Raw genomic sequence first — 14,834 nt, 5'->3', positions numbered from 1 at the left:
ACAGCCCTAGGAGAATGCCGTGACCTCATTGCACTGGCGTCGGTTTGTCGCCTTCGTGCAGCACTGGTATCCGTCGATTTCACGAGTGCCTTTGATCGCGTTCGACACCCATTCCTCCTCATGGTGGCGACACGTATGGGGTTCCCATTGCTTTTTGTCGATGCCATTCGCCGGTTACTACTTCCCGCGGTCTCGATGGTACAAGTCAATGGGAGGCTTGTAGGACCGATTCCTATACGCCGCTCTGTGCGTCAAGGATGCCCTATGTCTACTTTACTATATGCCATTGCACTTGAGCCCCTCATCACTGGACTTACCTCTAGACTGCAGGGCCTCACTTTGCGTGACCACACCTTTCACTGTAGGGCTTATGCGGACGATCTCCTCTTTCTCACCTGCTCCTCCACGGAACTCAATGACGCCATCCAATGGATCCACCAGTATGGACGTCTTTCTGGTAGCATTCTTAATGTCCGTAAATCGACTATGATGCCCATTGGGCGCGGCCTCCCGGCTATGGTGCCGACCCCACTCCCAGTCAGTGCCACCCTTCGTTACTTGGGTATCGAATTTACGAGCTCCACACACCGCACAGTGGCCCTGGCTTACCGGCGGCTTTTGCAGTCGATTCGGCACCATGTCCGCGGTCAAGTGCACCGTAACTTAAACCAACTCCAACGTGTGTCCTATGTCAACATCTATGTCGCCCCTAAACTGGTACACGTCGCCCAGATCCTCCCAATGCCGTTACTCCTTGGCCGCCGCATCCAATCAGCCTTTGGATATTTCGTGTCAGCAGGGGCACTTTTCAAAGTCCGCTACAACACTCTAACACTGCCTCCTGCAAAAGGTGGCCTCGGACTCATCAACGTGCGGGCACGCTCTTCTGCACTCTTTGTCCACACTCTGTTGCGGCACTGGCAGGGGCCGGTCCCGTCCTTAACACGCAGTCTCTTAGATATCCTCCGACCAGCTTCTCTCGATCCACCGATCAATGTGGCACCTATTTCTCCATTATTGTACTACGTCGCCAATTGTTTCATGGAACTCAGCTACGTTCGGGCCGATCTTCCAGTCACCCGTCCTCCCCGTACAAAAGATTATTATCGTTTGTTTATGCTGTCCAACCCTTGCGACCCCATGGTGCTACAGCGTCCTGACATTAACTGGCGCACGGTTTGGGGGTGTGTGCATGCACCCTTTTTACCGTCGTCTGTGTCTGCACTCTGGTATTTTTTAGTCTATGGCAAATTCCCTACTAATACTCGACTTTATCGCATAGGACTGGCCACCTCCCCACTCTGCCCTGACTGTCAGCTCGAAGACACCGACGAGCACCGTCTTACGTGCCCCCTGAAACAAAACGTATGGCTCCTCATCCAACGAATCGTGGGCTTTTACCTCCGTGCCCCGCCAACGACGGTAACCCCGGATTTCCTGCTGTTGCCCCAGACATTTCACTACCCTCTTGCTAAGCACCATACCCTAATCTGGTTTCGAGGACAAGCTTTAGAATATCTCTTTCAGAGTGGTCCACACACAGTCCTTGACTTCTGGTACAAAGTTGTGACCGCGCATAACACCCTCACCCGAAAACCATCTTACCGACAAACTTTTGCCGGTTTTCTCCGCAGCGTCTTCCTTGACCCCCCTCAAAGTTGGGGTGTACCATGCCTACCTGTCACATGATGCAACACCCTTATCCACGTTCTCATGCATCGACCAAAAACAAATACCAATTTTTTTTTTTCAAAAAGGAAGAAGACAGAATATGTTATATTTAATGTTTTTCTTTTTTAATATATATATATATATATATATATTTTTTTTTTTTGTTTACCTAACAGACATTTGTGTATTTTTAAATGGTACCTTGAAGAACTCTTGCATGGTGAATATATATGTACTTTTAGTTTGTACAATACAAATTTTTAAACAAAAACAAAAACAAAACAAAAAGAACAAAAAAGAAGGAAAACAGGATATGTTCTATTTTGTTGTATTTAATGTTCTTCTAATAATTTGTTTACCTAACACTCATTTGTATATGTTTAACTGGTACCTTGAAGAACTTTTGCTTTGTGTATATATATATGTACTCTCCGTTTGTTCAATAATAACGATTTAAAAAAAAAAAAAGTTCAAACCTTGTGCGATGCTAAATATTTTCTTTATTTAAAAACAATATCGAAGTGAAAAAAAAAGCGGTAGCGTGCGTTGTTTCTGTTCATAATGTCAGTGGATCGAGAGCAGCAGCAAAAAAAAAAAAAAAAAAAAAAGCGGCCTAAGGCGTTGCAGTCATGGACTGTGCGGCTGGTCCCGGCGGAGGTTCGAGTCCTCCCTCGGGCATGGGTGTGTGTGTTTGTCCTTAGGATAATTTAGGTTAAGTAGTGTGTAAGCTTAGGGACTGATGACCTTAGCAGTTAAGTCCCATAATATTACACGCACGCTTGAACTTTTTCTTTTTATCGAAGCTTAGTGGCTAACGCACCTGCCTTGTAAGCAGGAGACCCGGGTTCGATTCCTAGCCATGACACAAATTTTCACTCGCCGCTTTAGTCTTTATGCATAAAATCACTAGCGATAGTTTGGGAGCATATACAGGGTGGTCCATTGATCGTGACCGGGCCAAATATCTTACGAAACAAGCGTCAAACGAAAAAACTAAAAGAACAAAACTTGTCTAGCTTGAAGGGGGAAACCAGATGGCACTATGGTTGGACCGCTAGATGGCGCTGCCATAGGTCAAACGGATATTAACTGCGTTTTTTAAAAATAGGAACCCCCATTTGTTATTACATATTCGCGTAGTACGTAAAGAAATATGAATGTTTTAGTTGGACCACTTATTTCGCTTTGTGACAGATGGCGCCGTAATAGTCACAAACGTATAAGTACGAAGTATCACGTAACATTCCGCCAGTGCGGACGGTATTTACTCCGTGATACATTACCCCTCCCCCCATGAACCATGGACCTTGCCGTTGGTGGGGAGGCTTGCGTGCCTCAGCGATACAGATGGCCGTACCGTAGGTGCAACCACAACGGAGGGGTATCTGTTGAGAGGCCAGACAAACATGTGGTTCCTGAAGAGGGGCAGCAGCCTTTTCAGTAGTTGCAGGGGCAACAGTCTGGATGATTGACTGATCTGGCCTTGTAACATTAACCAAAACGGCCTTGCTGTGCTGGTACTGCGAACGGCTGAAAGCAAGGGGAAACTACAGCTGTAATTTTTCCCGAGGACATGCAGCTCTACTGTATGATTAAATGATGATGGCGTCCTCTTGGGTAAAATATTCCGGAGGTAAAATAGTCCCCCATTCGGATCTCCGGGCGGGGACTACTCAAGAGGACGTCGTTATCAGGAGAAAGAAAACTGGCGTTCTACGGATCGGAGCGTGGAATGTCAGATCACTTAATCGGGCAGGTAGGTTAGAAAATTTGAAAAGGGAAATGGATAGGTTAAAGTTACATATAGTGGGAATTAGTGAAGTTCGGTGGCAGGAGGAACAAGACTTTTGGTCAGGTGATTATAGGGTTATAAATACAAAATCAAATAGGGGTAATGCAGGAGTAGGTTTAATAATGAATAAAAAAATAGGAGTGCGGGTTAGCTACTACAAACAGCATAGTGAACGCATTATTGTGGCCAAGATAGACACAAAGCACATGCCTACTACAGTAGTACAAGTTTATATGCCAACTAGCTCTGCAGATGATGAAGAAATAGATGAAATGTATGACGAGATAAAAGAAATTATTCAGGTAGTGAAGGGAGACGAAAATTTAATAGTCATGGGTGACTGGAATTCGTCAGTAGGAAAAGGGAGAGAAGGAAACATAGTAGGTGAATATGGATTGGGGGGAAGGAATGAAAGAGGAAGCCGCCTTGTAGAATTTTGCACAGAGCATAACTTAATCATAGCTAACACTTGGTTCAAGAATCATGAAAGGAGGCTGTATACATGGAAGAAGCCAGGAGATACTGACAGGTTTCAGATGGATTATATAATGGTAAGACAGAGATTTAGGAACCAGGTTTTAAATTGTAAGACATTTCCTGGGGCAGATGTGGATTCTGACCACAATCTATTGGTTATGAACTGCAGATTGAAACTGAAGAAACTGCAAAAAGGTGGGAATTTAAGGAGATGGGACCTGGATAAACTGAAAGAACCAGAGGTTGTGGAGAGTTTCAGGGAGAGCATAAGGGGACAATTGACAGGAATGGGGGAAAGAAATACAGTAGAAGAAGAATGGGTAGCTCTGAGGGATGAAGTGGTGAAGGCAGCAGACGATCAAGTAGGTAAAAAGACGAGGGCTAATAGAAATCCTTGGGTAACAGAAGAAATATTGAATTTAATTGATGAAAGGAGAAAATATAAAAATGCAGTAAATGAAGCAGGCAAAAAGGAATACAAACGTCTCAAAAATAAAATCGACAGGAAGTGCAAAATGGCTAAGCAGGGATGGCTAGAGGACAAATGTAAGGATGTAGAGGCTTGTCTCACTAGGGGTAAGATAGATACTGCCTACAGGAAAATTAAAGAGACCTTTGGAGAGAAGAGAACCACTTGTATGAATATCAAGAGCTCAGATGGAAACCCAGTTCTAAGCAAAGAAGGGAAGGCAGAAAGGTGGAAGGAGTATATAGAGGGTTTATACAAGGGAGATGTACTCGAGGACAATATTATGGAAATGGAAGAGGATGTAGATGAAGACGAAATGGGAGATAAGATACTGCGTGAAGAGTTTGACAGAGCACTGAAAGACCTGAGTCGAAACAAGGCCCCGGGAGTAGACAACATTCCACTAGAACTACTGATGGCCTCGGGAGAGCCAGTCATGACAAAACTCTACCATCTAGTGAGCACGATGTATGAGACAGGTGAAATACCCTCAGACTTCAAGAAGAATATAATAATTCCAATCCCAAAGAAAGCAGGTGTTGACAGATGTGAAAATTACCGAACTATCAGTTTAATAAGTCACAGCTGCAAAATACTAACGCGAATTCTTTACAGACGAATGGAAAAACTGGTAGAAGCCGACCTCGGGGAAGATCAGTTTGGATTCCGTAGAAATGTTGGAACACGTGAGGCAATACTGACCTTACGACTTAGCTTGGAAGAAAGATTAAGAAAAGGCAAACCTACGTTTCTAGCATTTGTAGACTTAGAGAAAGCTTTTGACAATGTTGACTGGAATACTCTCTTTCAAATTTTGAAGGTGGCAGGGGTAAAATACAGGGAGCGAAAGGCTATTTACAATTTGTACAGAAACCAGATGGCAGTTATAAGAGTCGAGGGGCATGAAAGGGAAGCGGTGGTTGGGAAAGGAGTGAGACAGGGTTGTAGCCTCTCCCCGATGTTATTCAATCTGTATATTGAGCAAGCAGTAAAGGAAACAAAAGAAAAGTTCGGAGTAGGTATTAAAATTCATGGAGAAGAAGTAAAAACTTATAGGTTCGCCGATGACATTGTAATTCTGTCAGAGACAGCAAAGGACTTGGAAGAGCAGTTGAACGGAATGGACAATGTCTTGAAAGGAGGATATAAGATGAACATCAACAAAAGCAAAACGAGGATAATGGAATGTAGTCGAATTAAGTCGGGTGATGCTGAGGGAATTAGATTAGGAAATGAGACACTTAAAGCAGTAAAGGAGTATTGCTATTTGGGGAGTAAAATAATCGATGATGGTCGAAGTAGAGAGGATATAAAATGTAGACTGGCAATGGCAAGGAAAGCGTTTCTCAGGAAGAGAAATTTGTTAACATCGAGTATAGATTTAGGTGTCAGGAAGTCGTTTCTGAAAGTATTTGTATGGAGTGTAGCCATGTATGGAAGTGAGACATGGACGATAACTAGTTTGGACAAGAAGAGAATAGAAGCTTTCGAAATGTGGTGCTACAGAAGAATGCTGAAGATAAGGTGGGTAGATCACGTAACTAATGAGGAGGTATTGAATAGGATTGGGGAGAAGAGAAGTTTGTGGCACAACTTGACTAAAAGAAGGGATCGGTTGGTAGGACATGTTTTGAGGCATCAAGGGATCACAAATTTAGCATTGGAGGGCAGCGTGGAGGGTAAAAATCGTAGAGGGAGACCAAGAGATCAATACACTAAGCAGATTCAGAAGTATGTAGGTTGCAGTAGGTACTGGGAGATGAAGAAGCTTGCACAGGATAGAGTAGCATGGAGAGCTGCATCAAACCAGTCTCAGGACTGAAGACCACAACGACAACAACGTTACCCCTGTTAAAATGGACCGTTTACCTATTGTGGAAAAGGTCGATATCGTGTTGATGTACGCCTATTGTGATCAAAATGCCCAACGGGATTGTGCTATGTATGCTGCTCGGTATCCTGGACGACAGCATCCAAGTGTCCGGACCGTTCGCCGGATAGTTACGTTATTTAAGGGAACAGGAAGTGCTCAGCCACCTGCGAAACGTCAACCATGACCTGCAACAAATGATGATGCCCAAGTAGGTGTTTTAGCTGCTGTCGCGGCTAATCCGTACATCAGTAGCAGACAAATTGCGCGAGAATCGGGAATCTCAAAAACGTCGGTGTTGAGAATGCTACACCAACATCGATTGCACCCGTGCCATATTTCTGTGCACCAGGAATTGCATGGCGACGACTTTGAACGTCGTGTACAGTTCTGCCACTGGGCACAAGAGAAATTACGGGACGATGATAGATTTTTTACACGCGTTCTATTTAGCGACGAAGCGTCATTCACCAACAACGGTAACGTAAACCGGCATAATATGCACTATTGCGCAACGGAAAATCCACGATGGCTGCGACAAGTGGAACATCAGCGACCTTGGCGGGTTAATGTATGGTGCAGCATTATGGGAGGAAGGATAATTGGCTCCCATTTTATCGATGGCAATCTAAATGGTGCAATGTATGCTGATTTCCTACGTAATGTCCTACCGATGTTACTACAAGATGCTTCACTGCATGACAGAATGGCGATGTACTTCCAACATGATGGATGTCTGGCACATTGCTCGCGTGCGGCTGAAGCGGTATTGAATAGCATATTTCATGACAGGTGGATTGGTCGTCGAAGCACCATACCATGGCCCGCACGTTCACCGGATCTGACGTCCCAGGATTTCTTTCTGTGGGGAAAGTTGAAGGATATTTGCCATCGTGACCCACCGACAACGCCTGACAACATGCGCCAGCGCATTGTCAATGCATGTTCGAACATTACCGAAGGCGAATTACTCGCTGTTGAGAGGAATGTCGTTCCATGTATTGCCAAATGCATTGAGGTTGATGGACATCATTTTGAGCATTTATTGCATTAATGTGGTATTTACAGGTAATCACGCTGTAACAGCATGCGTTCTCAGAAAAGATAAGTTCACAACGGTACATGTATCACATTGGAACAAACGAAATAAAATGTTCAAACGTACCTACGTTCTGTATTTCAATTTAAAAAACCTACCTGTTACCAACTGTTCGTCTAAAATTGTGAGTCATGTGTTTGTGACTATTACAGCGCCATCTATCACAAAGCGAAAAAAGTGGTCCAACTAAAACATTCATATTTCCTTACGTACTACGCGAATATGTAATAACTAATGGCGGTTCCTATTTTTAAAAAAAAGCTGTGGGTATCCGTTTGACCTATGGCAGCGCCATCTGGCGGGCCAACCGTTGCGCCATCTGGTTTCCCCCTTCAAGCTAGACGAGTTTCGTTCTTTGCAGTTTTTTCGTTTGACGCTTATTTCGTGAGATATTTGGCCCGGTCACGATCAATGCACCATCCTGTATAGTTTTGAAAAATGAAAAAGTAAAGCAACTATCAATTTGCAGGTCGGATGGTGTTGTTGTGGGTTTTAAAAATCTATGCGGCAAGTAGCGATTTTGCAGACTGTCTTGAGGTTGATTCACGCTGAGTGTCGATTAAATGGAACAGGAGGCAATCACGCAGTCAAATAGCGGTGTGTTGTACACTAGAGAGAAAGTCGACACATAATCATTTCATCTTGCCCAGTACCGAACGCTGAAAGTGAGGTAGTCATATATCATTAATAATTTAAAAAATATCGGAATTACTGTCCATTGGTGTAGAAAGTTTAAGGACGAAATTAACATTTGCATAATGAGTCACTGCGAAGGAATGTAACACGGTGAATACATATAAAGAACTGCTATAGTATACACAGCAGGTAAACCTCGTAAGGCGAGAGGTGGGAACATATTATGGACGTAGAAACGTCGTGGAACATGATCATTTTGGAATATGAGTATCTGCACATATCATCTATACGATTTTTTGTTTACTCTCTACCGGTTTCGACTATTTCAATCACCTTCGAGGAGAAAAACATTGTACATAATTGGATCAACCATACATTTCATATATGAAGCATACAAATGTAGAATATATGTAACTATCGTAACAGTCTGTCTTAACACAGTCCATATAAACACGTGCCTTGGGATAACTACAGTAGTGTACATTTAGTGATAACTCCATACTTAATAATTAAGGCTTCTAGGGTCTGTAGAGTGTCTTAGTAGATGTTTTGATAGGCAACCCATGTCTGTAAATGTCCCGTTGGATATAAAATAACTTTGAAGACCAGTTCACTATCAAATCTCCCACTTCGGAGTTCGCACACAAGTTGGGAAGAGGTTGCCCTGTTGTAATTATGACGCATCACCTCTGTCCAACTACAAAAATGGCTATGAGAAATTAGTACATCCGAAACGAAGAGGGTTGTCTGTGGTTCTCCACAACAGGCTGCACACTCTACTCTGGAGAGGATGGCCTCCGTCATGTAGGATGTCCTTCGTCATGCAGGAGAGAACCTGAGGACTAGTACTCCAAACATTGCCCTTGCCATGTGCTCATACAGCAGACACGTCAAACCTCAGCGTCTCTGCTGTGTGCGCACCGTGAAGTGGGAGAATGAAACAGTACATTTCCAGAATGGGTTCCTTATCAAAACTTCATCTACTAAGTCCCCCCTGCATCTCCTATAATCCTGTAGTAGTAATTTTGAATCATGCAGTAAGAACCTGAAATTAGTTCACTTTGAAGTGGCAACGACAATGTCAAGTTAATCAGAATATAGAGAGTAAACCTGAAGCTGATGTTACATCACAACATGAAACCAGCAACATAAAATGTATAGTGTATTATAGCCCATTTCACTTCATGCAGAAAAGAGAAGACCCTTTGATTTTGGATCCAGTGAATTATGATTTGGGAACAGTCAGTCCAGTTTTTGGCTCCCAATATTATGTCCAATAAATTGTAAAACGTGTACAATTGCTTTGCTTACAGTTCCATGATATGGTGTCCAATAAATCATACCATGTGAACAGTTGGCCCAGTGTTGGCCTCCCAGTATTGGATCCTATACATTGCAGCTCATGTACATTTCACCTGCTGTCTGTTTCCCAGTATGTGGTCCAATAAATTGTAACAGGAGAACATTCCGCCCTTTGTTAAGTAAATTGATTAAAACTTTATTGTGTGCACAGCTAGTCTTCTGGTAGTCTCCTGAAATTGGCCCAATAAATCGTAACGTGAAAACAGTTGGCTCGATGTTGGACTCCCATATTGGGTACAATAAATGGTGTATACTGTTAGAACACTGACCCTTCCCCAGTACAGGGCCCAAGAAACTGTTACATGTCAACATTCAGCCCAGTAATGGAGTCTCAATATTATCTGCAATAAATTGTAACGTGTGCTAGGTAGTACACTGGGAGCCCCTCAATACTGGGTCCAATAATTCATAACATGCCATCAGTCAGCACAACATTGTACACCAAGAATGAGATACGATAAATTATAATACGCGTATTATTGGGCCACTCTTACCTCCTCGATACGGGTCCAATAAATCGTAATGTGCGAACAGTCAACACAATGTTGGACTCTCAATATTTTGTCCAACTATAATTTGTAACATGTGAACAGTCACTCCAGTGAAACTTCCTGGCGGCTTAAAACTGTGTGCCGGAACGAGACTCGAACTCGGGACCTTTGCCTTTCGCAGGCAAGTGCTCTACCAACTTAGCTACCCAAGCACGACTTACGCCCCGTCCTCACAGCTTCACTTCCGCCAGTACCTCGTCTCCTACCTTCCAAACTTTACAGAAACTCCCCTGCGAACCTTGCAGAACTAGCACTCCTGAAAGAAAAGATATTGCGGTGACATGGCTCCGGGGGATGTTTCCAGACTGAGATTTTCACTTGCGGAAGTAAAGCTGTGAGGACGGGGCGTGAGTAGTGCTTGGGTAGCTCAGTTGGTAGAGCACTTGCCCGCGAAAGGCAAAGGTCCCGAGTTCGAGTCTCGGTCCGGCACACAGTTTTAATCTGCCAGGAAGTTTCATGTCAGGGCACACTCCGCTGCAGAGTGAAAATCTCATTCTGGAAACATCCCCCAGGCTGTGGCTAAGCCATGTCTCCGCAATAACCTTTCTTTCAGGAGTGCTAGTTCTGCAAGGTTCTCAGGAGAGCTTCTGTAAAGTTGGAAAGGTAGAAGACGAGGTACTGCCGCCCGCGAAAGGCAAAGGTACCGAGTTCGAGTCTTGGTCCGGCACACAGTTTTAATCTGCCAGGAAGTTTTATATCAGCGCACACTCCGCTGCAAAGTGAAACTCTCATTCCTGTCACTCCAATGTCGGACTCCCAATATTTCGTCTAATAAATGGAAAGGGCGTGTGGCTAGGGCCTCCCGTCGGGTAGACCGTTCGCCTGGTGCAGGTCTTTCGATTTGACGCCACTTCGGCGACCTGCGCGTCGATGGGGATGAAATGATGATGATTAGGACAACACAACACCCAGTCCATGAGCGGAGAAAATCTCCGACCCAGCCGGGAATCGAACACGGGCCTTAGGATTGACAGTCTGTCACGCTGACCACTCAGCTACCGCGGCGGACATTTCGTCTAATGAATTGTAACATTTGTGTAGTTGATATGTTATCAACCACTCCCACCCCCTACTAATCCCCTTCCAAAAAAAAAATGGTTCAAATGGCTTTAAGCACTATGGAATTTAACATCTGAGGTCATCAGTCCCCTAGACTTAGAACTACTTAAACTTAACTAACTTATGGACATCACACTCATCCATGCCCGGGGCAGGATTCGAACCTGCGACCGCAGCAGCAGTGCGGTTCCGGACTGAACCGCCTAGAACTGCTCGGCCAAAGCGGACGGCAATCCCCTACCCCTCAGAATCAGATTCAATATATCGTAGGTGTGAACAGCAGACCCACTGTTGGATTTACAACATTGTCTGATAAATTTTAGGGTGTGAACAATTGGTTCGCTGTTGGGCCATCATATCAAGTGCAACATGTGGTGCCGTCTTTAAGGGCCCTAAGGTAATTGAGCCCAGATATTGACGAAAGTGGGGTGTGGGATGAACTCACCTCGATGCCCGGAGATTGCCAGCCGCAGCCGCCGCCCTGGCCAGGAAACACCCAGCAGCCATCCCAGCATGAGGCCTGATACCAACACCGTGGAGGCACCCGGCAGTAAGTGACACCCACATCTGTTGACTCATGGAAATGGTGTCCGCTTTCATGAGCTGGCATGCCACACTCTTCCAGAGGATCCTATTTCCTACAATTAGTACATTTCATGGGAGTGGAAAATTTTTGCAGAGGTGTCATGTGAATTTATAATGCTCACGAGAGTACACTACTGGCCATTAAAATTGCTACACCAAGAAGTAATGAAGATGATAAACAGTTATTCATTGGACAAATATATTATACTAGAACTGACATGTGATTACATTTTCACGCAATTTGGGTGCATAGATCCTGAGAAATCAGTACCCAGAACAACCACCTCTGGCCGTGATAACGGCCTTGATACGTCTGGGCATTGAGTCAAACACAGCTTGGATGGCGTGTGCAGGTACAGCTGCCCATACAGCTTCAACATGATACCACAGTTCATCAAGAGTAGAGACTGGCGTATTGTGACGAGCCAGTTGCTCGGTCACCATTGACCAGACGTTTTCATTTGGTGAGAGATGTGGAGAATGTGGCCAGGGCAGCAGTCGAACATTTTCTGTATCCAGAAAGGCCCGTACAGGACCTGCGATATGCGGTCGTGCATTATCCTGCTGAAATGTAGGGTCGCAGGGTTCGAATGAAGGGGGGTCGTAACACGTCTGAAATGTAACGTCCACTGTTTAAAGTGCCGTCAATACGAACAAGAAGTGACCGAGACGTGTAACTAATGGCACCCTATATCATCACGCCGGGTGTTATGCCAGTATGGCGATGACGAATACACGCTTCCAATGTGCGTTACCCCCGATGTCTCCAAACACGGATGCGACCATCATGATGCTGTAAACAGAACCTGGATTCATCGGAAAAAATGACGTTTTGCCGTTCGTGCACCCAGGTTCGTCGTTAAGTACACCATCGTAGGCGCTCCTGTCTGTGATGCAGCGTCAAGGAGAGCCGCAGCTATGGTCTCCGAGCTGACAGACCGTGCTGCTGCAAACGTCGTCGAACTGTTCGTGCAGATGGTTGTTGTCTTGCAAACGTCCCCATCTGTTGACGCAGGGATCGAGACGTGGTTCCATGATCCGTTACAGCCATGAGGATAAGGTGCCTGTCATCTCGACTGCTAGTGATACGAGGCCGTTGTGATCCAGCATGGCGTTCCGTATTACCCTCCTGAACCCACCGATTCCATATTCTGCTATCAGTCATTGGATCTCGACCAACGCGAGCAGCAATGTCGCGATACGTTAAACCGCAATCGCGATAGGCTACAATCCACCTTTATCAAAGTCGGAAACGTGATGGTACGCATTTCTCCTCCTTACACGAGGCATCACAACAACGTTGCACCAAGCAACGCTGGTCAACTGCTGTTTGTGTATGAGAAATCGGTCGGAAACTTTCCTCATGTCAGCACGTTGTAGGTGTCGCCACTGGCGCCAACCTTGTGTGAATGCTCTGACAAGCTAATCATCTGCATATTACAGCATCTTGTTTCGCGTCTGTAGCACGTCATCTTCGTAGTGTAGCAATTTTAATGGCCAGTAGTGTATTTAATTTCCATTTTTGTAATTATTATTCTAGTATGCTTGTTATAGTCCAAATGAATTATTTTGTGATCAACAAATGTCAGTGGCGAAGACCGATGCAGCCAGATTGTACTCATATCCAGCATGCTGCCTGCTCACTTGATTTACAGCGTGAGTCACTTACTATTGCCACCAAGAATAACTCCGAAAGTATGATTGGAACTGAAAAGTTTGTGGGACAAAAGTTGCATGGGACAACGAGGGCCATTATATGACGTTGGTATCTTGTTGCTAGGTGGGGTCGCTTAAGAGATATGAAGGTCGATTTTGTTTTTTTTTTTAAATGGGATGCTATAGTTTGGTACTTATTTTCTGATAGCGGCTATCGAGACGATTCCAATTATGTGTAACAGTAAAGTCAACGAAGGTCAAAAAGGTGGCATGAACGCCCATTTACAGAAGGTGTTCGAAGTGATGACCTTTGGTATCAATGCAGTGCTGCAATCCTCTTATCATGCATTGAGTGGTATTCGTTATCACACCGGCATTTATCGTAGTACATGCTCTGACAATTCTCTCTCGCATATTTTCAGGTGTAGTTGGAATGTCTTTATATACAATGTCTTACGAATCCCCACAAGAAAAAATCCAGAGGCGTCATGTCTGGCGAACGAGCCGGCCACGACACATCTCCTCTGCGTCAAATCCAACGATTTGGGAATTGTCTCTGCAACTCATTTCTAGCCATCAGCGAAAAATGTGCCGGACACCCATCGTGTTCATACCACATTCTGTTCCCTGTTCCTAAAGATATTTCTTGCAATAACAGACCTAATGTTTCTTGCAGGAATGTGATGTACTTCCTTCCATTAAGATTTCCTTCGATGAAATACGGGCCTATAATTCTGTCCTCCAGAATCCCACATCATACACTCACCGACAACGGTTTTTGGTGTGCAACTTGCCGCAGCCAACATGAATTTTCAGTTGCCCAATAATACATGGTATGCAAATTAACATTTCCACGGTTCGTGAATGTAGCCTCGTCAGTATATGAAATCAAATTAATAAATGCGTCCTCCCTCTGAAACTGAAGTTGAGCCCATCGTCAGAATTCAATGCGACGCATACAATCCGTACCAGTTAATTCTTGGTGGACACTAACATGGCAATGCAGAACACGAACAACGCTACTCTGGCTCATGCCAGATTCCGTTGCGTCTTTATGCGAACTAACACAAGGATCTCGAACCACAGTGACAGGAGTACCAATTTCTCTTTCCTCGTTAGTAACTTTCCTTTCCAGAAAACGTTTTCGATGCGTTAAAGACACAGTTCTTCTCAATTTATCACACACATATTTAAATGTATGACATGTAGGGTGAGTACGTTGAGGATACCTTTCAGTGTATAAGTCTCTAGCTCTCACTGAATTTCGTTGGCATTCTCTGTAATTGAGAAGAATATCGACTTGTTCTTCGCAGAGATACATAACTCACATTCGCTTGATCCTACGATACTATTCTAAAGGTTCCTATTAGTGTTGTATTGCGAAACCGTCGAATGGTGTTTACATGTCAATGGCATGTTAGATGGATACCCCGTATTCGGCGAATATTTACTATTTGCATGATATACGAGAGAGAAATTACAGAGCATGTGCTTCGATAAGTGCCGAAGTGATAAGGAATACCACTCAGTCCATGATAAGAAGATCGCAGCACTGCGTTGATAGCAATGGTCATCACTTCGAACACTTTCTGTAAATGGACGTTCAT

The 14,834-nt window shown here is 44.4% G+C and overlaps 2 protein-coding genes across 2 annotated transcripts in view; one reads left to right on the top strand and one right to left on the bottom strand.

The window, feature by feature from the left end:
- The window catches only part of LOC126214884 (glycoprotein-N-acetylgalactosamine 3-beta-galactosyltransferase 1-like), a 54,787-nt gene extending 43,286 nt beyond the window's left edge, over positions 1–11,501 (bottom strand). Inside the window, exon 1 of the mRNA XM_049941529.1 lies at positions 11,432–11,501. Coding sequence (XP_049797486.1) covers positions 11,432–11,501 — 70 coding nt within the window. The remainder of the gene's footprint in view (positions 1–11,431) is intronic.
- Positions 11,500–14,834, top strand: part of LOC126214883 (glycoprotein-N-acetylgalactosamine 3-beta-galactosyltransferase 1-like) — a 119,588-nt gene continuing 116,253 nt past the window's right edge. The window contains exon 1 of the mRNA XM_049941528.1: positions 11,500–11,536. Within this exon, the coding sequence (XP_049797485.1) occupies positions 11,500–11,536 (37 nt within the window). The remainder of the gene's footprint in view (positions 11,537–14,834) is intronic.

Source organism: Schistocerca nitens, chromosome 12 (genome assembly GCF_023898315.1).
Source record: "Schistocerca nitens isolate TAMUIC-IGC-003100 chromosome 12, iqSchNite1.1, whole genome shotgun sequence".
Classification (NCBI taxonomy): Eukaryota; Metazoa; Arthropoda; class Insecta; order Orthoptera; family Acrididae; genus Schistocerca; species Schistocerca nitens.
Note: the sequence above shows the minus strand (reverse complement) of the source record. Positions and strands in the feature narration are given on the sequence as shown.